Source organism: Mercenaria mercenaria, chromosome 17, assembly GCF_021730395.1.
Source record: "Mercenaria mercenaria strain notata chromosome 17, MADL_Memer_1, whole genome shotgun sequence".
NCBI classification, from domain to species: domain Eukaryota; kingdom Metazoa; phylum Mollusca; class Bivalvia; order Venerida; family Veneridae; genus Mercenaria; species Mercenaria mercenaria.
Window position 1 is genome coordinate 9,549,758 of NC_069377.1, and position 27,320 is coordinate 9,577,077.

Genomic DNA, 27,320 nt, shown 5'->3' on the forward strand with positions numbered 1-27,320 from the left:
CATTTCAACGGAAATTTCGTATAGAGCACATGCCTCGACCACAAAATAGCAAGTATTTTTTAAATTACAATTATATTTCGTCCGTACCTGTGGTAATATTTTGTGGTCGAGGCCCTGTGCTCTTGGTGAAATTGAACTTTTCCGTTGCCTATTTTCAAACAAAACGTGCCTAAATTCATTGTAGTTCAAGCGTTACGTACTGTAGACTTTATCGCGACAATTTACGTGAGAATCTTCTAAAAATTAAGGGGCTTAGATCTATTAATATGGTCAACTTCAAGAAATTATCTCTCATTGTGTCTATTCTAAATGGAAATAAAATCTACTTTCAATCAAGACATTAATTCAAAACGATATTCGAATTGCCACTTCCGAAAATTAGTACTCATGGTCAATATCTAAACTTAGAACAATAAAATTAGGTCTACAGTACTTACAAGTTATATGAATATGACGCGATGTAAATGTTCCTTTAAGCTTAGACTAAAAAAGCAGCCAACATTGCTGTGACAGGAATGCAATAAATAACTAAAACGTCTATTTTCAATTGTTAGACAAATCTAATATCATTAAAGGTGTTTCCTGATCATGCACGTTTAAATTATGCTAAAATTACTAATGTGTGAAAAATAGATATTGTACTAGAGATCAACCATGGACACAAATAATAATCTTACAGTGTAAGGCCGAGTGGTGTATGACGGTGACTTCGAATCACTTCCCCCTCACCGATGTAGGTTTCGAGTCTCACTCGTGGCGTCGTTTTCTTCGAAGATCCGTGGTTCTACCATGGTGCTCGCCCGTGATGTAATAATCAAATCTAGACTTAAGCATTATACTCGGTCTTAAATGTTATACATAAGCAACCTGCGTTAATTTTTAAATTATTTTTCATAATTTGGAATTTCAGGTACATGACACAACAGATGTTTATTTAAATATATGTATACATTCTAAAACGAACCGGGTTTTTTTCTCTACTAAATAAAGAAGACTGAAATTGCATATTAAAATTCTGCATGTACAAGTATGAAATCTCATTGTTTATTATGTACCATATGTATCACATATTAAACATCATCTTTTCACTTTAATACAATATTTGCTTTTATCTTTTATTTAAAACGGATGTTTATTAATTGTAATCTCAAATTTTGTTTCGCACATACAGATTTCGTGTCAACGTTCTTCTTTATGCGTTAACTGCCATGAATTTCATTCTTAAATTCTTAAAATAGCAGATTATTTTAAAGACTCTCAGACATGTTCAAATTAAATGTAAAATGTGAAAAACTAATTAAGTGCCTTTTGCATTTTCAAGCTCTTCGTAGATTAAATTTTCTCTCCTCAGGCATACTCAAAGCAGAAAACTTCGTTTAGTCAATTTCAGAATATCGGAATTGAACCTCTCCCCACAAATTATGCGTTTTTCCTTATGGCAGTTAAAAGACTGCTCCAATAAAAAGTTAGTTCGCATTGCCTGATCTGAAAATCATGATAAGTTAACATACATACAAAGCATAAAGACAGTAACTTCACTTTCGTACATGTGAGCAAACTCAATACTCCAGTGACCAACAATGATCTAATTCCAAGTGCTTTAAAGGTATTTTTAAAATGGCATTATTGCCACTTTTTTAAACCGACAATAGCTTTCAAAAACCAATGAAAAATGTAAATTATAAATACAGTTTATTGATACATATGTTACTAAAAATAGTAACACAAATGTGTCGTTTTCCCGAGTTATTAATCGCACGCATTGATTACATGTATAAAATACGGTCTTCGTTTTAGACAATAAAGTTTAACATAATGACAAATCCAATTTTTACAAAAAAAAAATCATTTTCGATCATGTATTTTTCCTAATTGCAAATTATATTGACTTCATTCATTCGATTTTGTAGTTACTGTCATACATTTGTGATAACCCCTATTTGATGTTGAATACAATGTCACAGTGTTAACGTCCATGATTGCAGCAGTAAAAGAAACTATATATTTTGCTAATGGATTTAATGTCTTTCAGTCTATTTCCTGAAAGCATGCATCACACGATTTTACTGCAAACGGAAACTGAATAACTGAAACTAAATTCTAAGATGTCTGGGAAATGTCAAACTATTTTTATCAAATTGAAATTGTAACATATACAGGTATCGTTAAATAGGAATTTCTGCAGAACATCAATTTTGTTTTAGCCGGGTTTTGGTGTGGGTTTAACAAAATGTTTGATGAGGGGGAAGCACTGTGTTTACAATAGAAAACTTTAGAATGAGTGTCGTTCTAAGAAAAAAAAAACCCCTTTTAAATTAAACTGTAAAAATAGATATCAAGGTTAAATATCCAGGAGGAAAAGCCACATGTCTGGTTTAATTTATTATCTTAAAACCATTGCAAGACCGAATATAACAACAATTCAAAATCTGAGTTCTTTTTACAGTCCCCGTATTTTTTCAGTTTATGATGTCGTTTTTGTATAGATGCCGACAAGAGTCTCTTTGAAATGTATAGACTGCCAGATCAGTTTCACTTACTTGGCTAAAGGTACCATATTCTAATGTTTATGACCCTTGAAATGATATCAACTACGCTTTTCAAATGAAGCGGAACAATTTTGCAGTAAGACACGGACCAGTGGAGAGCAAGTTAATCTATCGCATTTAGTCAATACTTTTCAAATGAAAGTTGCTTACTATATGCTTCAGCAAGAATTACTGTCTGAACACATTGAAACTAAAATTGAAATCTGAATCATGCTAGATTTAAGAATACATGTAACAAATAAAATCTATAAGAAGATTCTTTGGATGCACAGAACGCAACCAGACAAAATAATAGCAGACCCGGTTTGACTGATTCTGTTCATGAGAGGCCATGAAATACGCACCAACCCTTGTACCCAACTAGCCCCTTATATAGCGGTATTCCTTGAAATTAGAATTTTATTGGACTACACCATGACAAAGGACAAGAAAATATAACAACACTGGGGCCATGTACGGAAACTAATTACAGCCACTGCAATTAAAGCCTGCAGTTGTGATAGGTAAGAAATCTATACGAATAATCATTGGAAACATAGAAGCTTCTGGATGAAAGTTATCTAAATCTAATCCAAAATTCCTGTCACAGATTGGTATAAAGGTTGTTTTTAATCAACTGGCTCCCGCAGTTTATTTACTTTATTGGGGTTGTCTTTGTCACTTTCCTTGCTTTTTATTTAGCGAATGCTTATACCTTTCGCAATTAGAGCATAGAAACTTATTTCAGATTGATTATCTTCAACAATACCGTTATAAACGGATGGTTGACTGGCTTTTACAAAATGCTAACCTTGTTCGGATATTTGTGTACTGAGATCTCTACTGCTCGTCTCACCCCTTTTCTTATTTAACTTTTTTATTATCGCCTAACTTGTGCAATTTGTAAATGTATTCTGAGAAGTAATAAGAGTAAAGAGAGCAAACAACTTTTATCTTTAAAAGGTTTTGCGACGTACTATCATTATCTTATTCAAAGAAGACCATTTATTTTCCTAATGGTTCTAGTTCTTATTTCATTTTAGAAGTTTAATGGTAAAGTAGGCGAAATATTTTCTATCCACGAAATATTTAACACTAATTACGTCTCCTACAACCGGCGTAAGTGTAACACTGTTACAAAAAATGATACTGAATGAACACTATGAATCCAAAGTATCAGAAATGATAATGGGTTCAGTAGCGTAGTAATATTCTACGGTCTGTGCACTTCTGTGTCTCTTTCAATTCCATTTTTACAGATATTTATAAATATCTTTGGATTGGAAAGGCATTGCAAATTTAAGTTTATTTAATTGAAACTGTAATCTGCCTTCTTTAATAGATCAAGGTTTAAGAGTATAATCTTCAAAAGACAGAAATGTTTGATAAACGAACAAAATCTTTATGAACAATCTACCTGACTATTACATGTCCCGCACGATGGATACTTAAAATTGTCTCAAAAAGTTGCATCCCCTCCCCACACTTCAAAAATGAATACCATTTGTAAAGAAATTAAAACAAACAGTTGCTGAAAACTACTTTCAGCCTAGTTATGTGAAATTTCAGCGCTGTAACATTATTGCAAATGCATCGAAAGGATGATATGTAATAGTTGTTTGAAAATGGTGAGTATTTAAAGGCACGGAATTGTCCGAAAGTGTGGCCCCTTTATTCAGCCGTTTTCTGGAATTCAATGTACATATCAGTAAAATGACATTTGTTGTGGAGAGTAATATACATGTTTTATATGCTGTTCAATTTTCGTGTGAAACAACCTTTTATTTTTATAATTTGGTGTTGTTTGATTTTTTTTTCTCAAAATGTAAATACAAATGATGATACCGTAAATATATAATATTAAAAAATTAAACCTCAATTTTGCTTACGTGCATATTTTACGAGTATGTCATCAGCTGAATTGCTTCTGTTTAAAAGTATCAATACTACAAGTTAAATGCAAATAATGTTGTTGTTTCTTTACATGTTTCACAGACTACATGAGTGTCGCAATAATACATTCCACAAGGACTTTGATTTCTATAAGAACAATTACTAACAAATGATAAGACCTTACAAATTTCTCAGCTTGATGAGTGCCCGTTCAGTTACCCTGATAAGAAATATGATAACCAAATACAACCATAGACAGTAATATTTCATGAAAAGGCCAAGTAAGATTCGTTGTAAACAAAGTACTGGAAGTATTAGGAAGAATGTGTCCAATAGCAGATCGATATTTTAAGGTCGACATACGTTTGCGTCCGTTTTTTTTTATTTCATGTTTTACAGATAAAGGTAAATTGAATATTGGTGTAATGAACGGGCTTTACAAAACGTTTAAATATTTGAAATACTTGATTTTAAAACTGTAGACTGATCGAATAAATGAAATCACACTTTTTTCCATAGTTCAGTTCGCGATACAGTTTACCTGTAGCTGAAATAAAATAAAAAAGATAAAAAAGTATGGCATGACGCCCAAAGTTTCACTTTGAACTTACATCGAGCATTTTCTGAAAATATAATTATAGTACACGTCTAGCTGTGCACTCGAACATGTACGGCATGATAAGAGAAGACACATTCGTTTACAATTTACAGCTACATGTGTAAGGGACGGACCCCCAGATGTGCATTAACAAAAAAAAAATATGGTAATTGTTAAAAATGAAAACTCAAATTTGCTTTGAAAATATATATCATGAGTATAGTGTCAACTGAATTCCTTCTAATTGTACTATTGGTTTTCACATCTTTCATAGCTACACGAATGAAGCAACAAATCAAGTCAACAGGGAACTGCTTTAATAACTTTTTTCCTTTTATTACAATTACTAACTTTATAATCATCTAAGTAAGAAGACAAAATCTTAATGAGTGCTCCTTCAATTATCATAATTATCCTACGAAGAAAACAAAAAGATAGATAGATCTACAGTCATTCACTGTAATATGTCATGATCAGATGTCTCATATGAATATTAGATTTAACGTTAGCACAGATTTTCCATATTTAATTTACTAGACTCAGGAGTAAGAGTAAGATAACAAAATAACTGATACAGTCAAACATCTCCAATGCATTAATGTAACAGTGAAGGATAGCTTGAGAAACCGGGACCTTTCCACTTTTCTTGCACTATTTAATTTGAAATTTTCTGCCTAATGTCTTGCTCTTCTTTCTGGCTGGTGACAAGAATTGAGTTATAATGACGGAAGGTTGCTTTATAATAACATATGTTGTTTTAAGAGCCATAGTCATTTTGTTGCGGTATTTTATTTAAAAAAAATAGCCAATGTTCTCCGCTTGCATCTGACATCTTTAGTATCAATATTTGATGCTCCATTAGTCCGGTTTTAGTTTACATTTTGAACGTATCTAAATAGTTTCTCAGCTTTAATTATAACCTAATATTGTCATATTCATATGTGAAAGTTCATCAATTTTAACAATGACTCTGTTCAATTTATTGTCTAAGAAATACCCATGAGTCAGAAGGGGTTTTGCTTCCCCAAAGGGAATTTTCTGGACCATATTTTTTGATACCCCAATGTGTGGCGAACATTTTTATCATAAAGTTGGCAACTGGCGAGCCGGGCACTTCTCCGTAACCACAGTTTAAAATACGTTACCCTCAAAACCTCTATTTTTATCAATTTTTAAAGACAACTTGTTCCATCATGTTAATAAATCATTTCAAATACCTTTTGCCTTTAGCATAGAAATTTAATCAACTAAAGCAGTAATGGAATTGAATTGCTTTTCATAAAAAAATAGGAAACACTAAGTGATCCTTCCGGAACTTTTAAGGTAACATGTACTTCTTTAAAATTGCGATTGTCTGTCTGTAATATAAGGAATAAGGTCTTTTAAAATTTTAAAACATTTGTTTTAAACAAGACTTCATCCTGTATATGGCCTATAAGAAGATCTGCATACCAAATGACTTAATGATCATTAAGGGAAAGAAATACCATTTTGCTAGACATTGGAAGCCACTTTCGATTTTTTATCCAATAAGTTGTACAAATATTCATACTGATCACCACAGCATTTACCAAAATCAAAGTACTGAAAGTACAGAAAGGCTGGCTACCACAAAACACTGGTACATTATTACGGGTACGTTTAATTTCCTAACCTCGTATAGGGAAAGGAACGTTGACTAAACAATAATCATTAACAGTTCGTTTATAGCCGGGTTCGAGCCCAAAAAATTTCCCTCTACCGACAAGAAATCGCCCCGCATTGAAACAGTGTTCATACAGATGTAGGGTGTGTGCGTGCGTGCCCTGCGTCTGTGTGTGTGTGGGGGATTTTCATTTTCGAAATATAGATGCGGAGTTTGTTTCCCTTTTTTATTTTATCGATTATTTTAAGTCCCTCAATGTTTATTATCGCTTCTTTAGAAAAAATATATAAACGGTTTTTGGCACGCCAAATTTTTCAATAATAACGTGAAACCCAGGTCACGGTCGAAAAACTAGGATTAACAATAAGATAAAACTTGGGATTTCGAATGTAAAACCAGGTTTTTTTTAACACATATCATATTTCCCAGCGGAAAACACGCCCCCTGAACCCAGTTTCAATAGGTTTTTCAATTGAAACTTAATTTCGACGTTTTTCTAAGTTCACGAACGTTGACCTATGTTTTCGGGAGTAAACCAGGGTTCACGAGTGTGAAACCATAGTTTACGAAACATGAACATTTTGTTAACGATCGAGAACTTACGTTTACGACCGTTTAAAAATAGGTTTACGTCGTGAACATAGGATAATGACCAAAAATCATTTGTTTTGTTCGAGAAACAAAATTTTTCGAACGTAAACCTAGGTTCAAGTTCGTAAACTTGGGTTCACGCTCGTTAAACCAAAGTTCATGGTCGTTAACATAGGTTCACGTCCGTAAACAATGGTTATCGGCAATCAAATTATCAAATAATTACATTCTTGGTCGAAAAACTATTGTTATTGGGTTGGGTTTAACGTCGCACCGACACAATTTTAGGTCATATGGCGACTTTCCAGCTTTGATGGTGGAGGAAGACCCCAGGTGCCCCTCGAAAAACTAGGATTATCGAAATACTAACATAAATTTCGAGCGAACACACAGGATAACGGGCCGTAAACTATAGTTTACTTCTTGAACCATGTTTACGTCCGATAAAATAGGTTTTCTCGATTGAACTTTTACTTTGATGCACAAGTTAATCAAGATGGTCTTCACAAAATACTCTATGCTCGCCCTTGTTTGATATGGAAAAACCCCTAATATCTAAGATTTTGCAAACTCTTTCCCCCACAATTTTCATTCAGTTTTTTTGTGGTAGCCAGCCTTGCTGTACTTTAGTCTTTAATTCGATTATGGAATTGGGTTCACGTTATAATTGGGCAATTGGCGTGCCATAATGTTTTTAAAGAAGCAATAATAAACATTGAGAGACATAATATCAGATAAAGTATAAAGGTAGCAAACCCAAAATCTATACTTCGATTTGCAACCCCCTCCCACCCCACACATACACAAACACATTTATGAAAAGTATGAAAAACCCGATCAGATGGGGTGATTTCTTGTCGGTATGGGGAATACCACTATAAACGGACTGTTAATGATTATGGTCTAGTCCTGTTCCTTCCCTAATACGTAATTAGGAAAATTGCCGGACCCGTAATAGTGTACCTCCTTTCTTTTGAAAAGTATTCCATTCCCACCATAGGCCCGCTTTAAATAATTTTTCAGGAAGGCGTAGGTTCAAGCCCCACTAGGACCAATCTTTTTTCATTATATTTCTTCTTTCTAGTAAGAAAAATTGTTTTTTTTTTACAATATTATTATCATTGATTTGTCGTACAAAAGCGGGGCATTTTTCATTTGATTAGCATTTCTTGCTGTTTAAACTGAATTTAACCTGAAGGGTGATGTTTAGACATCTTTTAAAATACTTTGTTACATTTTGCATAGTCTTGATTTTGCAAACTATTCTTTAGTTTACAAAGTTTGGAAAGAAATGTAGGTAGGTCTTACTTCTGCCCCATGGTTCTTTTTGGGAAAGCAGAGAGCAAGGCTATAATTCTTAAGAGTTGGAGCTTAATTCTGTCCGATTAAATTCTCTTACTCGAGGCTCCCCAAAAAAAACTGTTATCGACAATTTTATTTGTGTTTTACAATTGTTACGCAATACTTTGAGGTTTATTTAGAAAATATGAGGTAAATGACTTCTCTGCGATCGTTTTACGCAATGCCTTTTCACTCTGAAACTTGTCTTGTTTCTGCTGGAGGAGGGGAAAACATATTTATACAAGATTTACAAATAAAAAAAAAAAACAATCAAACAAAACGAACACAGTAAAAGTCGTTTAAAGATGCAACACAGTGCGAAACAGTGTTAACTTCAGGACTGTATCAATTAATGCATTTGTTAACATTACCGTTACGGGTTTTCCCCTATCTTAAAATAACCTGAAATACAGCTGAAAACGTGTTTTAACAAAATCGCTTTCATCTAGCCCTTTAAACAAAATGGTGACAAGGCACTTTTGCAATATATCTTTCAGCATTCGCCAGATGTTTTCTAAAATGAATTTAGTATAGAAATAGCAAAGAGAAAAAAAAGAAAGAAAGAAAAAAAGAATATATAGCATGGGGCACTCTTTGAAATAAAACTAGTAGAAAGTGGTATTTGTTTTTCTCACGTTACTGTGGCCCAATTCCATGCAGCGATTTCGTGCCTTAGTACCTATTGAAATGATCTGAAAAAATAGATTTTACAACTTAAGTTCATTTTAATTGTATTTTTATATTTCTAATGCGCAGTGTAACTCAAAACGTCAATTGTTTTCGGAACCCGCGTTTGTTTAATTAGCTATTTACAGACCGGGGTCATAATCTATAACGAAACGGTCAAAAAGTGTTTGGGTTTTGAAAAAGTTCCATTTTATACAGGGCATTCATTCATAGGGCGAATTAATTTACCATCATTATGTAATATTTTCTTAATATTATCTTTTAGTATTTACCGTTAGAAAAATAAAACATTAATATAACATGTTAAAGCAAATAGATTTACTGAACAGGTAAGTTTAACAATTTTTATACAATCGTGGCAAAAATGATAAAGTGGCGAACTATTTGAATTGCGCATGAAATGGTTTTGTGTTGTCAGTCTCAGCACCTTTGAACTTTTGTTGAACTTTGCAGAAATTTTGATTTATGGTTATTAGTTGGCGAATAAAATTCGCCAGCCTAATAAAGCATTTAAATTGTGACTAATTACGGCCCGATTTTAGATAAAGTTAGTATATCATTTTTTTCTGATATTTTTAACAGATACTTATGTGTAAAAACAAATTCTGAGATGAAATATTGTATTTGCTGAATCGTCTATATGACTTGGATGTCAAGCAATATGTTTCACAAAAAGCCCGCCCGCTTAACTCAATACGGAGGGCGCAGATCTATGAATCGCGGGATCGTTGGTTCAATCCCCGTGCAGGGTGTATGTTCTCCGTAACGATTTGATAATAGACATTGTATCTGAAATCATTATTCCAATCCAGGAATATTGGTTAGGCAAACTATCCTCCGTTACATAACTGTAATGCTGCTGAAAAATGGCGTTAAACCCAAAACTAACTAACAAAACAATTTCGTATATGTGACAATTCCTATGTTGTTCTCAATGCTCCTGTGAGCATTAATGATCTCATTCCAAGTGCTGTAAAAGAATTTTGTCATTTTTAAAATGACAATAGCTTTTAAAAACCAGATAAGAATGTAGAGATGTTTATTTATGCATATGTTACAATAAATAGTAACAAAAATGTGTCGTTTTCCCGACGCATTATTTATATATATTCTTTATGATGCATACATTTTAATATTATAATGTTTAGCATACATGTAATGACACATCCAATTTTTAGATATTCGTTTTAGATCATGTATTTTACCAAATGTATATTGCAAATTATAATGACTTCATTCATTCTGATTTTGTAGTTACTGTCAAGCATTGTTAATAACCCATATGTGATGTTGAATACAATGTCAAAGAGTGCTAACGTCTAAATTGCAAATGGATTTAATGTCTTTCTATTATCTGAAAGCATGCATCACATGATTTTACTGGGGACAGAAATTGAATAACTGAAACTAATGTCTGGGAAATGTCATTTGAAATTATAACATATACGACGAATCATTAAACTGGAGTTTCTGCAGAATATGGACTTTCTGTTTTAACCAATCTCTCTTCAAGTTAGCACAATGTCTGATGTGGAGTAATCTAACTTGGAGCAATTTGTAATTGTATTCTGATAATGAATAAGAGGAGCAAACCACATTTATCTTTGAAAGGTTGTGCGACGTACTATTATTATCTAATTTAAAGAAGACCACTTATTTTCATAATGGTCCTAGCTTTTTTGTCATTATAGAAGTTTAATGATAAAGTAGGCGAGATATTTTCTATCCGTGAAACATATAACACTAATTACGTTTCCTAATACCGGCGTAAGTGTAACACTGTTACAAAATGATACTAAATGAACACTATGAAAGTACCGAAATAAAAATGAAAATGGGTTCACTAGCGGTGTAATATTCTACAGTCTGTGCACTAATGTTTCTGTTTTAATTCCAATTTTTACAGATGCGAGTATATTGAAAAAATATCTTTGGATTGAATAAGCAATGCAAATTCAAGTTTATTTAATTGAAACTGTACACAGATCAAATCAGCCTATATCGGATTATGGTGTAGAGAAGAATAATCTTCAAAACACAGAAATGTCTGATAAATGAACAACATCTTTATAATCAATCTACCTGACCATTACATTTCTGCCGTACTCCCGTACGACGGATACTTAAGATATTCTCAAAACGATGCCCCTCTCCTGTCCCCTCCCTTTAAAAATGAATACCATTTGTAAAGAAATAAACAATTGCTGAATACGTTCAACCTTGCTATGTGAAATTTCAGCACTGGGACATTATTGCAAATGCATTGAAAGGAAGATATGTAACAGTAATTTTTAAAGGCGCTGAACTGTCCGAAAGTGTGACCCCTTTATGCAGCCGTTTTCTGAAAGTCAATGTATATATCAATTAACTGACAGTTGTTGTGGAGAGTAATATACATGTTTTATATGCTGTTCAATTTTCATGTTAAACAACCTTTTATTTCAATGATTTGATGTTGTTTGAAATTTTTTCTCAAAATGTAAGGCTAAGTCAAGATACAGTTTACCTCTTAGCTGACATACAGTGCATAAACCGCTGGTTTTTTACATCCATTTCACATCGAAAATTTTCTGAAAGCATATAGTACCTATCTACCCGTGTACCTTCATGCGTAAGAGAAGACACATACACATTTTCAATAATTACATTTTTAAGCGACAGGCGCCTAGATGTACATTATAGTATCAACGTGTACATATGATACCTCAGTTTTTCTTAGTATGTACTGAGCCGCGCCATGAGAAAACCAACATAGTGGCTTTGCGAGCATGGATCCAGATCCGCGCAGTCTGGTCAGGATCCATTCTGTTCGCTTTCAAAGCCTTTGCCATTAGAGAAACTGTTAGCGAACAGCATGGATCCTGGTCTGGATGTTCGGCCACTATGTTTCTCATGGCGCGGCTCATATTTTAAGAGTTTGCTATTAGCTGAATTTTCTTCTATTTAAAAAGTATTAGTACTGCGCTTTAAACGCAATATCATGTTTTTACATGTTTCACAGACTACATGAGTGTAGCAAAAATACATTCCAAAGGACTTTGTTTTCTATAAGAACAATTACTAACAAATGATAAAACCTTGTAAATTTCCCAGGAAAAAGATAAAATCTTGATGAGTGCCCATTCAGTTACCCTGATATAAGAAATATATTAATCAGATTCAATTATTCCGTGACTATTTGATAAACGACATTATGTCTGAAATCATTAGTCCTCCACCTCTGATTCATGTGGGAAAGTTGGCAGTTACTTGCGAAGAAAAGGTTTGTACTGGCACAGAATCCAGGAACACTGGTTAGGTGAACTGCCCGCCGTTACATGACTGAAATACTGTTGCAAAACGGCGTTAATCCCAAAACAAACAAACAAAGAGATTCAATTATAGACCTATCATTCCATGATAAGGTTAGGTCACATTTAAATATTAGACATATTAAGGGAACTTGGTCCAGTAGTGGATCAACATTTTCAGGCCGACATACTTTTGCGTATGTTTTTATTGCATGCTTTACTGATGCGAGAAAATTGAAAATATTTTTTAATTGATCGGGCTTTACAATTTACGTTTAATTATTTGAAATATGATCTTACTCTGTAGACTGATTAAATAAATTCAACCACACCTTCTTCGAAAGTACAGTTCAAGATACAGTTAACCAGTAGTTGAAATAAAACCAAAAAAGATAGGACATGACGTCCGAAGATTTACTTTGAACTTACATCGAGCATTTTCTGAAAACACAAAGTGCCCGTCTACATGTATGGCATCTTTAAAAAGAAGACACATACATATTACACGTTTAAGCTAGAGACACAGAGAAGTGCATAACAACAAAAACAACAACAACAACAACAAAAGATGGTTACGTGAATATTAAATATCAAAAATTAAAACTCAAGTTGCATTAAAACATATTTTATAAGCATGCTGTCAGCTGAATTCCGTCTATTTACATCTATTCTTTCTATTCACAATAAACGAAATATTACATCTATCACAGACTAAAGGAATGAAGTAATAATTACAATCCATAATGACCTTACTGAATAGCTTTGTTTCATTTATTCACAATTACTAACAAATAAATACATTTTCATAAGTGTCTTAGGAAGAAGACAAAATCTTGATGAGTGTTCCGGCAATTACCCTACGAAGAAATATGATAATAGATACAATCACAGACTGTAATATTTCACAATTAGATTAGATCAGATCTGAATATTAAACAAGGTTTAACGTAAGCACGGGTTTGCAATATTACTAGACTTTGGAGTAAGAGTAAGATGAGAAAATAACTGACGTAGTCAAATACTTCCAATGAATTGGTGTGTGTTGGTGAGCTTGAGAATAGGATCTTTCTAGCTTGGTTGTACTATTTCATTTTAAAATTTCTGCCTAGAGTACGCATGCTCCTCTTTCAATCTATTGTCAATAACTGAGTTATAATAACATACGTTGGTAATTGTTGCGGTATTTTATTTCAAAGACTAGACAATGTTTTCCGCTTGCATCTGTCATCTTAGTATCAACTTTGGATGCTCCATTAGTTCGGTTTTAGTTTACAAGGTGAAAGGTTCTAAATAGTTCCTAAGTTTTGATTATAAAATAACACTGTCATATTCATGTGGCGATTAGTGTTCAAGTTCAAGTGTAGTTCAGATGTGAAAGTACATTAATTGTACAATGTGTCTGCTCAATTTATTGTCTAAAATATACCAATTACATTCGGTGTAAAAAATGAATTTCATTCGAATTTTAATCACGAAGGTAATGTCATAATATTTAGCCCGTATGCCAAATGATTGTTTTTACAAGCCGTGATTGAAAATGCAATTGCCAGGAAGGTGTTTTCGTCGCCTCGGGGTGTAAAATGAAAACTTTCGATCAATGATTTAAGTGAATGGAAATATCCGTAGAAAAGTCAAAAGAGCCTCGTTAACGCCTAACCGGTTAGCCTTATATTTCTATCCGCATCTTCAACCGGTGAAATATTCTTATAATATCATTAAACCAGAGCTGAAATTTGCCTTACTGTATGGCTGCTTTCTGTCCACATTTTAAATCATAGCTCTATTCTGTGTAAATTATTAACACACTTGTTTTTATTATGTTTTAAAAACTTTGAAATATTTATTGCATCATTATCGAATTAAAACGCGACTGTTTGTTTCAACGTCATCATTCCTTATATGAGTCGCAACATGAGAAAATAATTATCAGTGTCATTTTGTGTGGTTCTTCTTGGTAATTTAAAAGTGAAACAAAATATTTCAAATAACAATGAAATATATAAATCTACTATGAACAACTATTGTAAATTTGACTCTATTTTGTATTACTCGTAACGTTAAAACAGAGTGAAATTTAGAGTTTTTCAGCCATCGATATCCTTTTTGACAGAAATAGTGTACTTCAGCTATTTCACGATCACTATTATCAAAGATACAACTTTTTGTGTTTCTTTTAACAAACAGTTTATATACACAAAGATTTTCTTTAAAAAACCCAAACTTTTGTGTCTAGGCCCATTAGAGAACATGTAAAACATGTCTGTGCTGTTAAAGAGGATTTCATGACAGTGAGAGTTTGACTCTATCGCTTTCCGTCTAAACGTCATTTGATGACAATTTATACATGTCACATGCATGCAAAAAAGTAAAGTGTTCTTTCACAGACACCTTTTGTACATATTTAAACCTTATTTGTTTCAAATTGTGTGTTACTACTTAGGGATTTACATAATTGACCCATTTCCTTAAATGGAGGTTTTGCGGTCTATTTCTTAAAAAATGGAGCATCGCCTTGGAACGGTCAGTGGTTAAAACAACACTGGGGAGCTTTAACCAGTTTATGGTGGAAACCTAACCTCACTCTTGCCGCATACTCTTGTAAGCCATGTCCAAACACGTAGTAAAGATCATGTACATAGGCATATCATCGATAGCAAACAACTTTCATTCAAAAAAGTCTCTTCTAACTAATTACGATGGGTAAAAAAGGTAAATGAGCCGTGCCATGAGAAAACCAACATAGTGGCTTTGCGACCAGCATGGATCCAGACCAGCCTGCGCATCCGCGCAGTCTGGTCAGGATCCATGTGTTCGCTAATGGCTGCTCCAATTACAATAGTCTTTGAAAGCGCGCGCAGGCTGGTCTGGATCCATGCTGGTCGCAAAGCCACTATGTTGGTTTTCACGTGGCGCGGCTCAAATAAATCTCCACTGTACTCGATAGCTTCGGTCATTTTCGTTGTTTTCAAGCAAACATTTTACTCTCGAGTTGGGCCGGAATAATAAAATATGATTGCAGCGAGTTTATATCGACACATTTAATACAGTTGATATTTATGACAAAATACTTGTAAGAAAATTGCTTTCAATGTATACACTGGTGCTTTTGATTTAGTCATCATCACAATGTCGAACATCTTATCACAAAGCCTTTTGTCTTTTTGATTTTCTATACATGTATATTTGAGAAGAAGCAATTATATAATTCTAACAATAAATAAAATGAAAAGATTTATCATTCCGTAGACAGTGATGATTTCTTTTATTCAGTTTTCACGTTGACACTTTGTTAATATATTGATTGGAGAAAACAATGGTCAGAAAGGTTTTCATTGCAAAAGTAAAATCAAGTTTGGTGTCTTTAAACAGAGAATTTTGTTCAAAAGAAGAATCACGAGACAAGTTTTGAATATAGTTATTAATTGCTTCAGTTTCTTTGATTCTTTTGATGAAATACATCATTGAACATAAAAAGTTACCTTTGTTCACCCCCACTGTTGATGTGATAAGAATACAGTCTATTCAGTGTGGAACATTTCTTCAATTAAAAATGTAATTGTGAAAAAGTCTAATGCAATTTCCTTTGAATTGCAGAAATCACGTGACAGAGGTTAAATCTCACACCTATAATCATTTCAAAGAAACTCCTTGTTAAATGCAATCGAATATGGCTTTTGTTCTTCGAGAGTTATCAATTTTGCATAATCATGGGTTCTAGGTACTCATTCCAAGGTTATGAAAAATAGTAAATGCCATTAATTCTCTGTAACTGATGGCTTTTGCGTTTCCTCCAATTTAGTTTAATTCACTTTAAATGGAAATGGCGCACATTTAAGATTTCACACCAATTTAAATAGTGGAGACGGAACGATTTTGGTTTCATAATTTGTACAGAGCATTAATTAAACGTCCAAACACTATACCATTATTATTAAGATCTGTCATTGGTTGTAGATGGAGATCGGAATATCCGGTTCGAGGGTGACTTGTTTTGGCTTTGGCGGTAACGAGGATTTGCCGAGTTTCCGCAAAAAAAAGCAGTTACCCGAGAGCCGGATATTCCCATCTGCATCTATAACCAGTGGTAGATTATTTTTCGTGCATACCGCATTTTAAAAATTATTGTATAATTAAAGTAAAAAAGAAATACTTTCCTCGAAGCGCTCTTTCTTATATTAGCGTATTTTGACAAGGCGCGGGAAATCAGAGAAGTTGTTGAGTATGCTTACGCTTTTTATTATAATTTTCCCAAGCTGAGGATTTTCTACATATCAAGTAAAACATCTGGAGTAAATATTTAAAGATATTTTAGTGAAAGATGGGCTCCGGATAGTTTGTGTATTTTATATACAGATACAGAATTATTCGAATATTGATGTCATGCGTTTTAAATACCTATACAAAAATATGTACTTTACTCGACATAACTTTTTTCTCGTCATGAAATGTTGCATATGAATACTTATCAGGCCCATTTACCCGTACGTTAAGGTTAATCTATTTTTTATTGCTAGCTCTTGATGGCGAATATGACCATGATCAGTCAATAAAAAATGATTTAGTCAGAATATAATATTATGCTGAAACATTTTCAATATATCTGTGTTGTGCTAAAGCATCTCAAATATACCAAAAACATTTTCTGTCTATTCAGACAAAAATGCAAAATAATGAATGTATTTACCTTTTAGTGCTGCCAGAATGTAAATAGTTTTGCTTATAATCCTTCAGCATCTGCATATTCAGTTTGACAAGCCAAATTTTCACAGCAAATTGCAAAATCCTAAGTTCACTTCCTGCGTCCTGGAGTAGCAGACGATAAAAGTGATTATATCTCTACGCAAAATTGATACCGACATAGTCTGTGGTTGCAATTAATGAATTATTTCAAGCATGCGATACTTCACAGACAATAGTTTGAACATTTTGCAATCCATAGATCGGACGTCTCATATTGACTTGATTGAAATATTTTCAAAAGATGTCTGTAAACAGCAATTGTTTACTATTACTAAAATAGAGACTGAAGTGGTTTTACTTGGGAATGAGGTCAGCAGAACGAACCTGGTAAATATGTAGCTTTCATAGAGACCTTTTTTGGTTTCATTTGCGGTAGCTTGGATCAAGGCATTGTAACCAAATAATGACAAATGGTTTTCGATCAATAATTTAGAACGAATAGCTTTCAAAAAAGACTGAAATTCAATTCCATTTTAGTTTTTTCTGCACACTGAGAATGTAAGGGTGAAAATTTCACTGCAATTGCCTGTTTTTATTAAACTTTACAGATATCAAATTTTAATTTATCATTACCTAAATGTCCCTTTATTTTAAAACAGCAAGTTTCAAATTTACTATCCATAATGATTTTGTCATTTGATACTTTGAAAAATATGTCTTTTACTTTGTCCTTGGAAAGCTACAAGGCTATCTGTCATTTACATGTATGGATAATCTTCCATTATTTTTAATATATCATTGCGCACTATTTTCGTGCATGAGATTAGTTCACCTTACAAAAACTAAAATTCTAGAATTTGCTGGTTGTTTTTGCTGTGTTGTCAATAACACATTTAATTCAAATAACAAATCACTCTTTCGTTGCGGAATTGATACAAATGACAGTCAAATCTGTAGGTTGCATTCCAAAGCAAAGTGTCGGCAGACATGGTTTGATTGAGTCTGTTCATGTTTTTCTTTCAGTGACGTGTCTTATGAAATGGTATAAAATATAAAGAATCAGCAGTATTGATTATAATACACTTTTTATGATATTACATGTGATGAAAGTTTCAACATATCTGATGCATGACTGAAACCAAGATATATTCTTTTATTTTGTCGTTATACTGGCGATCACGGTTCTAACAATATTCCATGAGCCGGTAAATGTTATTAATTATTTCATGACTTGTAAATTCCGCTTATCTCATTGGTAAAAATATTGTCACATGGAATTCTAAAAAAAGTAACATTCACCGTAAAAATGATATTCTTGAAAAACTTACACGAGTAACTATTCTTCAAAACAAGCCTATGCGTTATACTAAATAAAGATCTGATTGTAAATATCTTTTAAATTCTCTAAAAAAAATCCAGATGAATAGTTACTATATGTTGAAAGACTCTCTGTAAACAATTTCTAGCTGAGATATTTACCATACTGTTCTTTTTAAGTGCAGCAACGAAATTAAGAACTTACTCTATGATAATATCGGTGAATATTAAAGTCTATCGACCTGACCAATGTGATATTCACAGAGGTCTATAGGCATCGGTAAATATCACCTTGGACAGGTCCATAAACTTGGATATTCAGCTAATCATCTTACATAAATTGTTTACTATCATATCATATTATAAAAAAGTCCGTTTCTCTTATATCTGTGTATAAAGCTAAAACTATAACACAAACGGACTATTCCGCATCATTTATTTAGAGTTTTGTTTCTAAAACGCTTCAAGAAATAGAGATTAAGAACGGAAATTTTATATAAAGCTGATTGGTAAATAGGACAACATCCTTAATAGGACAATATCCTATGTACTGACATGTCTAACGAATACACAAGCCCAAGTATCTACTCACGAATTACTTTCTTTTCTTTGATTTTAACTTTCAGTGAGACATAATAGCATGTTCTTTTTTATTAATAGGTCTTTCAAAAAAGGTCTGTATTAGTGTAAATAAGTGTAAACTTTCAGTTTTAAAATTAGTCAGTATAACTACGCAATACAAACAAAGAATTTCTAGCTTTTCAACAAAATATATTAAGAAGATACTTACTTTTTATTATTAAATGGATGCATGTTTTCTCTCTTACGATCCCGACGAACTGGCATTTTCACTTTATCATTTATAATCCAAGTCTTTACACCAGCGGTTAATCTGTTTCTCAAGTCAAAGCTCCGCGTTCTGCCTGTAAGAAGCAGACGACAACAATAATTATCCCATCCTTACTCATTACTGATATTAGCCACAGTCTGCGATTGCCAATGACAGAAGAAAACATATTTTTGCAGTTTTTCAAGGAGAAACAAATAGTGAAAATATAGAAAACATTAATTTCGTTCTCGTATGTTTTTGTTGAACAAAATCTTGTTTTGTATCAGATAACCCCACAGCCAAAAAGTTACAAATATTAGAATATGTCAATGTTTGCTTCAAAACGTTACAATAACAACCTTCAAATTAGCAAACACTGTTTAAAGCACCATAATTTTCGATTAATATATATGTAAATTAAGACCTTATTATATTGACCTACCGCCTTTTTTGCTGCTGGGAAATATCTAAATACTTTTTGGGATTGTCACATTTCAACAGAAATAAAATAAATGAGAAGAAGAAAACTAGCGTAGGTGACACTGAATAAACCAAATTGATTTGATATTTCCTGACAATATCTAATATCAGTTTATTGACACTTTTTAGGATCAAGATCTCAATGGTATAACAAACGTTTTATGTAATAAAAATATGGTAACATGAAGATGGTCAAAGACATTTTCCTGGTCAAGCTTTAACAGAAACACGCTCAAAGAGAGATTTGTTCAGCTGAAATATTTCGCATGAATAACAAGTTTCTGCAAAACAATGCATTTACGAATCTTTTCATACACTTAACAAATCTTCTAATTTGTCACTATACTTTGGAAATATTTCCGGCATTCACTTTGATCAGCTAAGTTATGCTTTAATAGTTTGATTTTGGACTAAAAGTCTATTGAACAAGACCGTGACCGTCTGAGGTCTGTCTTCATTGTCATATCGAGGTTAGTTTTAAAGAGCATTGATACAATTCATAACATTTTTTATACAAAACTCAATTTTCCTTTTTCTGTTCCGTCTTAAAGCAAACATTGATTAAAAATACAGTGTGTTGAAATTCTAGTTCAGATCATAATTATGGACAAATAAGTTTGTTTATAGATTTAATCATCAGGAAGTAAAAGTAATAACATGGTTAAATAACGAATTAGGAAATTAGTAAATTGTATATATTTTTGTTTTTGAAAAGACGTTGACACCAGTTTGTATAGCAATGCACTGAAGGTACTATCTCTATCATGTCTATGAAATGTGACACGACAGATGTTTATTTAACCTTTACCCTGCTAAATTTCTAAACTGGACTAGTCCATCATTCAATATGGGCAGAACCATTTATTATTCGAATGGGTGTTTACTGAAAACTTACTGACTGAATAGCGAACAGTGCAGCCCATGATCAGACTGCACGGATGTCCAGGCTGATCTTGGTCTGCACTGGTCGCAAAGGCAGAATCACTTGCCGCCAGCAGGCTAAAAGTTGTATACATTCTAAAACGAACCGATTTTTTTCTCTCTCTACTAAATAAAGAAGACTGAAATTGTATATTAAATTTCTGCATGTACAAGTATGAACTCTCATTGTTTATTATGTACCTTATGTATCACATATTAAACATCATCCTTATGTATCACATATTAAACATCATCTTTTCACTTTAATGCAATATTTGCTTTTATCTTTTATTTAAAACGGATGTTTATTAATTGTAATCTCAATTTTTGTTTCGCACATACAGATTTCGTGTCAACGTTCTTCTGTCTATGTTGTCTTCCTTGTGCGTTAACTGCCATGAATTTCATTCTTAAATTCTTAAAATAGCAGGTTATTTTAAAGACTCTCAGACATGTTCAAATTAAATGTAAAATGTGAAGAATTAAGTGTCTTTTGCAGTTTCAAGCTCTACGTCGATTAAATTTTCTCTCCTCAGGCATACTCAAAGCAGAAAACTTCGTTTAGTCAATTTAAGAATATTGGAATTGAACCTCTCCCCACAAATTATGCGTTTTACCTTATGGCAGTTAAAAGACTGCTCCAATATTTAAGTTTGTTCACATTTCCTGATCTGATAATCATGATAATTAAACATACATACAAAGCATAGATACAGTCACTTTCGTACATGTAAGCGAACTCAATACGCCAGAGACCAACAATGATCTAATTTCAAGTGCTTTAAAAATATATTTTTAAAATGACATTATTGGCATTTTTTTAAACAGACAATAGCTTTCAAAAACCCAATGAAGAATGTAAATATAGTTTATTCATACATATGTTACTATAAATTGTAACACAAATGTGTCGTTTTCCCGAATTATTAATCGCACGCATTGATTACTTGTATAAAATACGGTATTCGTTTTTAGATAATAAAATTTAACATAATGACAATTCCAATTTTTAAAAAAAATCATTTTCGATCATGTATTTTTCCTAATGTATGTGTGTATTATTGCAAATTATATTGACTTCATTCATTCGATTTTGAATTACTGTCATACATATTTGATAACCCATATGCGATGTTGAATACAATGTCACAGAGAACTTACATCCACGATTGCAGCAGTAAAAGAAACTATATATTTTACTAATGGATTTAATGTCTTCAGTCTATTTCCTGAAAGCATGCATCACATGATTTTACTGCAAACGGAAACTGAATAACTGAAACTAAATTTTAAGATGTCTGGGAAATGTCAAACTATTTTTATCAAATTGAAATTGTAACATATACGCAGTATCGTTAAATAGGAATTTCTGCAGAACATGCAATTTCTGTTTTAGCCTATTTTTGGTGCTGAGGTTAACAAAATGTTTGACGAGGAGAAAGCACTGTGTCTTACAATAGAAAGCTTTAGAATGAGTGTCGTTTCTAAGAAAAAAACATCCTCTAAATTTACTGTAAAAATAGATATCAAGGTTAAATATCCAACAGGAAAAGGCACAATGTCTAGTTTCATTTAGTATCTTAAAACCATTGCAAGACCGAATGTAACAATAATTCAAAATCTTAGTTCTTTTTACAGTCCCTCTATATTTTTCAGATTATGATGTCGTTTTTGTGTAGATGCCGACAAGGGTCTCTTTGAAACGCATAGACTGCCAGACCAGTTTCACTTACTTGGCTAAATGTTCCATACTGTATATAATGTTTATGACCCTTGAAATAAAATCAACTCCGCTTTTCAAACGAAGCGGAACATTTTTGCAGTAAGACACAGACCAGCCGAGAGCAAGTTAATCTACCGCAGTTAGTTAATACTTTTCAAATGAAAGTTGCTTACTATATGCTTCGGCAAGAATTACTGTCTGAAGACATTGAAACTAAAATTGAAATCTGAATCCTGCTAGATTTAAGAAGACATGTAAGAAATAAGTTCTATCAGAAGATTCTTTGAATGAACAGAACGCAACCAGACAAAATAATAGCAGACTTGGTTTGACTGATTCTGTTCATGAGAAGCCATGAAATACGCACCAACCCTTGTACCCAACTAGCCCCTTATAAAGCGGTATTCCATGAAATAGACTACACCATGACAAAGGACAAGAAAATATAACAATACTGGGACCATGTACCGAAAGTTATTACAGCCACTGCAATTAAAGACTGCAGTTGTGATAGTTTAAAAATCTATACGAATAATCATTGGAGAGATAGAAGCTTCTGGATGAAAGTTATCTAAATCTAATCCAATATTCCAGTCACAGATTGGTATAAAGGTTGTTTTTTTTATCAACTGGCCCCCGCAGTTTATTTACTTTATGGGGGTTGTCTTTGTCCGTTTCCTTGCTTTTTGGTTGCGGGTTTATCCCGCTACCAAAGTTAAGTGTATGTCTGACAATCATGTAGCATCTTTATTTGTTTCCAAATCACATCCAAAGGAATTTGTTAATGTGCTACACAAAGTAGTCCCATTCATGAACAATGCGGATGAATTATCAATGATCAAGCAGCTCTTATTCATCCTCTATCCATTCACACTGGCCATTAGATTATATAAGATCTGTCAATGATTAGGTATTCCAGCCCATGGTTACATCACTGACTTCCAGCTGTTCATGTAAGGTCAGGCAGAGTTTATCTTAGATATGAGGCACATTAGTATTTGTTTCTTATACTTGTATATTTATAGATTGGCATTTAAAAAGAAAATAACTCTGGCAAAACCCGCAACCACCAGACATCTCAAGGCTTTGATTATTTAGCGAATGCTGATACCTTTCGCAATTAGATCATAGAAACATATTACAGATTTGATTATCTTCAACAATACCGTTATAAACGGATGGTTGCCTGGCTTTTACAAAATGCTAACCTTGTTCGGATATTTGTGTACTGAGATCTCTACTGCTCGTCTGACCCCTTTTCTTATTTATTTTTTTTATTATCGTCTAACTTGTGCAATTTGTAAATGTATTCTGAGAAGTAATAAGAGTAAAGAGAGCAAACAACTTTTATCTTTAAAAGTTTTTGCGACGTACTATCATTATCTTATTCAAAGAAGACCATTTATTTTCCTAATGGTTCTAGTTCTTATTTCATTTTAGAAGTTTAATGATAAAGTAGGCGAAATATTTTCTATCCACGAAATATATAACACTAATTACGTCTCCTACTACCGGGATAAGTGTCACACTGTTACAAAATGATACTGAATGAACACTATGAGCCCAAAGTATCAGAAATAATAATAAATTTGGGTTCATTTCAAGTGACACCTATGTGCTTAAGTGTGATTTCATGAAATTGAACTCATACTTCAACAAGCATTGTATAATTTATCAATTATGAGTATACTGTCAACTGAATTCCTTCTATTTGTACTTCACAATAAACACAATATTGGTTTTAACATCTTTCATAGCTACACGAATAAGCAATAAATCCAATCATCAGGGATAATAATACTAATAGGCTTAATAACTTTCTTTCTGATATTACAAGTACTAACTTTATAAACATCTAAATAAGAAGACACAATCTTAATGAGTGGTCCTCCAATTATCCAACGAAGAATAATAATGATAGATACAATCATTTACTCTAATATTTCATGATCAGATTAGGTCACATCTGAATATTAGATTTAACTTAAGAACTGATTTTCAATATTACTAGACTCAAGAATAAGAGTAAGATAACAAAACTGATACAGTGAAACTTTTCCAATGCATTAATGTAACAGTGAAGAATAGCTTGAGAAATCAGGATCTTTCCACTTTTCTTGCACTATTCAATTTAAAATGTTCTGCCTAAAGTACACAATGTCATGCTTTTCTTTCTGACTGGTGACAAGAACTGAGTTAAAATGGAAGGTTGCTTTAGTCATAGTCATTTTGTTGCGGTATATTATTTCAAAAATTAGTCAATGTTCTCTGCTTGCATCTGTCATCTTTAGTATCAATATTTGATGCTCCATTAGTACGGTTTTGGTTTACACTGTGAAAGTATCTACATAGTTCCTCAGTTTTAATTATAACCTAATATTGTCATCTTCATATGACGATTAAAGTTCAAGCATAGTTCATACGTGAAATTTCATCAATTTTAACAATGACTCTGTTCAATTTTATAGATCATGAGCCAGAAGGGGTTTTGCTCCGCCAAGGAGGAATTTTGTGGACAGTATGTTTTTGAAACCCTAATGTGTGGCGAACATTTTGGCATAAAGTTTGCAACTGGCGAGCGGGTCTTTTCTCCGTAACCACGCTTTAAAATACGTTACCCTTAAAACCTATATTTTTATCAATTTTTAAAAACAAATTGTACCATTATGTTAGTTAATCATTTCAAATACCTATTGCCTTTAGAATAAAAATACTAATCAACTAAAGCAGTAATGGAATTGCTTTTCATCAGAAAAAACAATACTAAGTGATCCTTCCGGAGCTTTTAAGGTCTGGACTGGGTAAATATGTACTTCTTTAAAATTGCGATTGCCTGTGTGTAATATAAGGAATAAGAATTGCGAGTTTGCTGACTTACATTTTAAAACATTTTTATAAACAAGACTTTATCCTGTATATGGCGTATAAGAAGATCTACCTACCAAACGACTTGATAATTAAGGGAAAGAAATACCATTTCGCTAGATATTGGAAGCCATTTCTGATATTTTATGCAAATTTATGCAATAAGTTGTACAAGTATTCATACTCATCACCACAGCTTTATATCAGTTTAAAAAATACCACATCAGTACCAAAAAGAAATGCATTTAAATTGCGACTAATTACGAACCGCTTTTAGATAAAGTTAATATCATTTTTTTCTGATTTCTAACTGATATGAAAAAACAAAATCTGTGAAGAAATATTGAATTAGCCGAATCGTTTACATTACTTGAATGTCAAGGAAGCATTAAGGCAGGGACTTCAATTTTCACAAAACGCCCATCCGCTTAACTCAATAGGGAGGGCGCAGATCTATTGACGGCGGGGTCGTGCGTTCGATCCCCATGCAGGGCATATGTTCTCCGTGACGATTTGATAATAGACATTGTATCTGAAATCATTCGTCCTCCGCCTATGATTCATGTGTGGAAGTTGGCAGTTACTTGCGAAGAACAGGTTTGTACTGGTACAGAATCCAGTAATACTGGTTAGGTAAACTACCCGCCGTTACATAAATGAATTGCTTTTGAAAATGGCGTTTAACCAAAAACTAACAAACAAATCAATTTCATATATGTGAGAATTCTTATGTTGCGCTAAATGCTCCTGTGAGCATTAATGATCTCATTCCAAGTGCTTTAAAAGTATATTGTCATTTATAGCTTTTAAAACCAGAGAAAAATGTGAAGATTGATTATTCATGCATATGTTACAATAAATAGTAACAAAAATGTGTCGTTTTCCCGACGCATTAGTTATATATGTGGAATACGGTCTTCCTTTAAGATTGCACACTGTCAGCATACAAATTAATATTATAATGTTTGGCATAATAACAATTCCAATTTTTAAATATTCTTTTTAGATCATGTTTTTTTTTTCCAAATATATATTGCAAATTATAAAAACTTCATTCATTCCGTTTTGTAATTACTGTCATACATTTTTGATAAAAACAAGGAAGAATTCCAACAGGGAAAGACACGTTCCAAAACCGCAGCCTCCCCAAAGGCACACACGAACAACACTCACAAACTACACACAAAATAAACACACAAGGACAAAACAAACAAATACTGGATCACAGTAGGGCACCGCCTTGGAACGGTCAGTGGCAAAACCACCACTGGGGAGTTTAAACCGGTTTATGGTGCACCTAACCTCACTCTTACCCATATGTGAGGTCGGATAAAATGTCACAGAGAGCTAAGTCCAGAATCGCAGCAGTAAAAGAAATAATGGATTTAATATCTTTCTATTTCCTGAATACATGCATCACATGATGGACGGAAATTGTATCACTGAAACTAATGTCTGGGAAATGTCATTTGAAAGTATAACATAATATTATATGACGTATCGTTAAACTGGAGTTTCTGCAGAACATGCACTTTCTGTTTTAGCCAGTCTCTGGTGTTCAATTTAGCACAGTGTCTGACGAGGGAGAAAGCACTGTGTCTTTATCTAACATATGCAGTTTGTAAATATATTCTGATAAGGAAGAGCAAACCACTTGCGACGTACTATTATTATTTTATTTAAGTAAGGTCACGTATTTTCATAATGGTTCTAGTTTTTTTTTCATCAAGAAAGTTAAATGATAAAGTAGGCGAGCTATTTTCTATCCACGAAATATATAACACTAAAGATTACGTCTCCTACCACCGGCGTAAGTGCAACACTGTTACAAAATGCTATGAACCCAAAGTACCAGAAATAATAATAACAAGAGGGCCATGATGGCCCTATATATCGCTCACCAGAGTTGATCTGGCTTACTGACCTAATTTT

At 32.9% G+C, this 27,320-nt stretch overlaps 1 protein-coding gene across 3 annotated transcripts in view; it reads right to left on the minus strand.

Moving 5' to 3' along the window:
- The window catches only part of LOC123537160 (uncharacterized), a 131,788-nt gene that overhangs the window by 38,208 nt on the left and 66,260 nt on the right, over positions 1-27,320 (minus strand). The window contains exons 1-2 of one of the 3 annotated variants that reach the window (XM_053528972.1): positions 19,361-19,495; positions 17,258-17,376 (exon numbers count right to left, since the gene is read on the minus strand). The exons of 1 other annotated variant lie outside the window; for it this stretch is intronic. In XM_053528972.1, coding sequence (XP_053384947.1) covers positions 17,258-17,313 — 56 coding nt within the window. In that variant the 5' untranslated portion in view covers positions 17,314-17,376; positions 19,361-19,495. Of the gene's footprint in view, positions 1-17,257; positions 17,377-19,360; positions 19,496-27,320 lie in introns of those variants that run through there. One more of the 3 variants, XM_045320747.2, reaches the window with a different exon arrangement.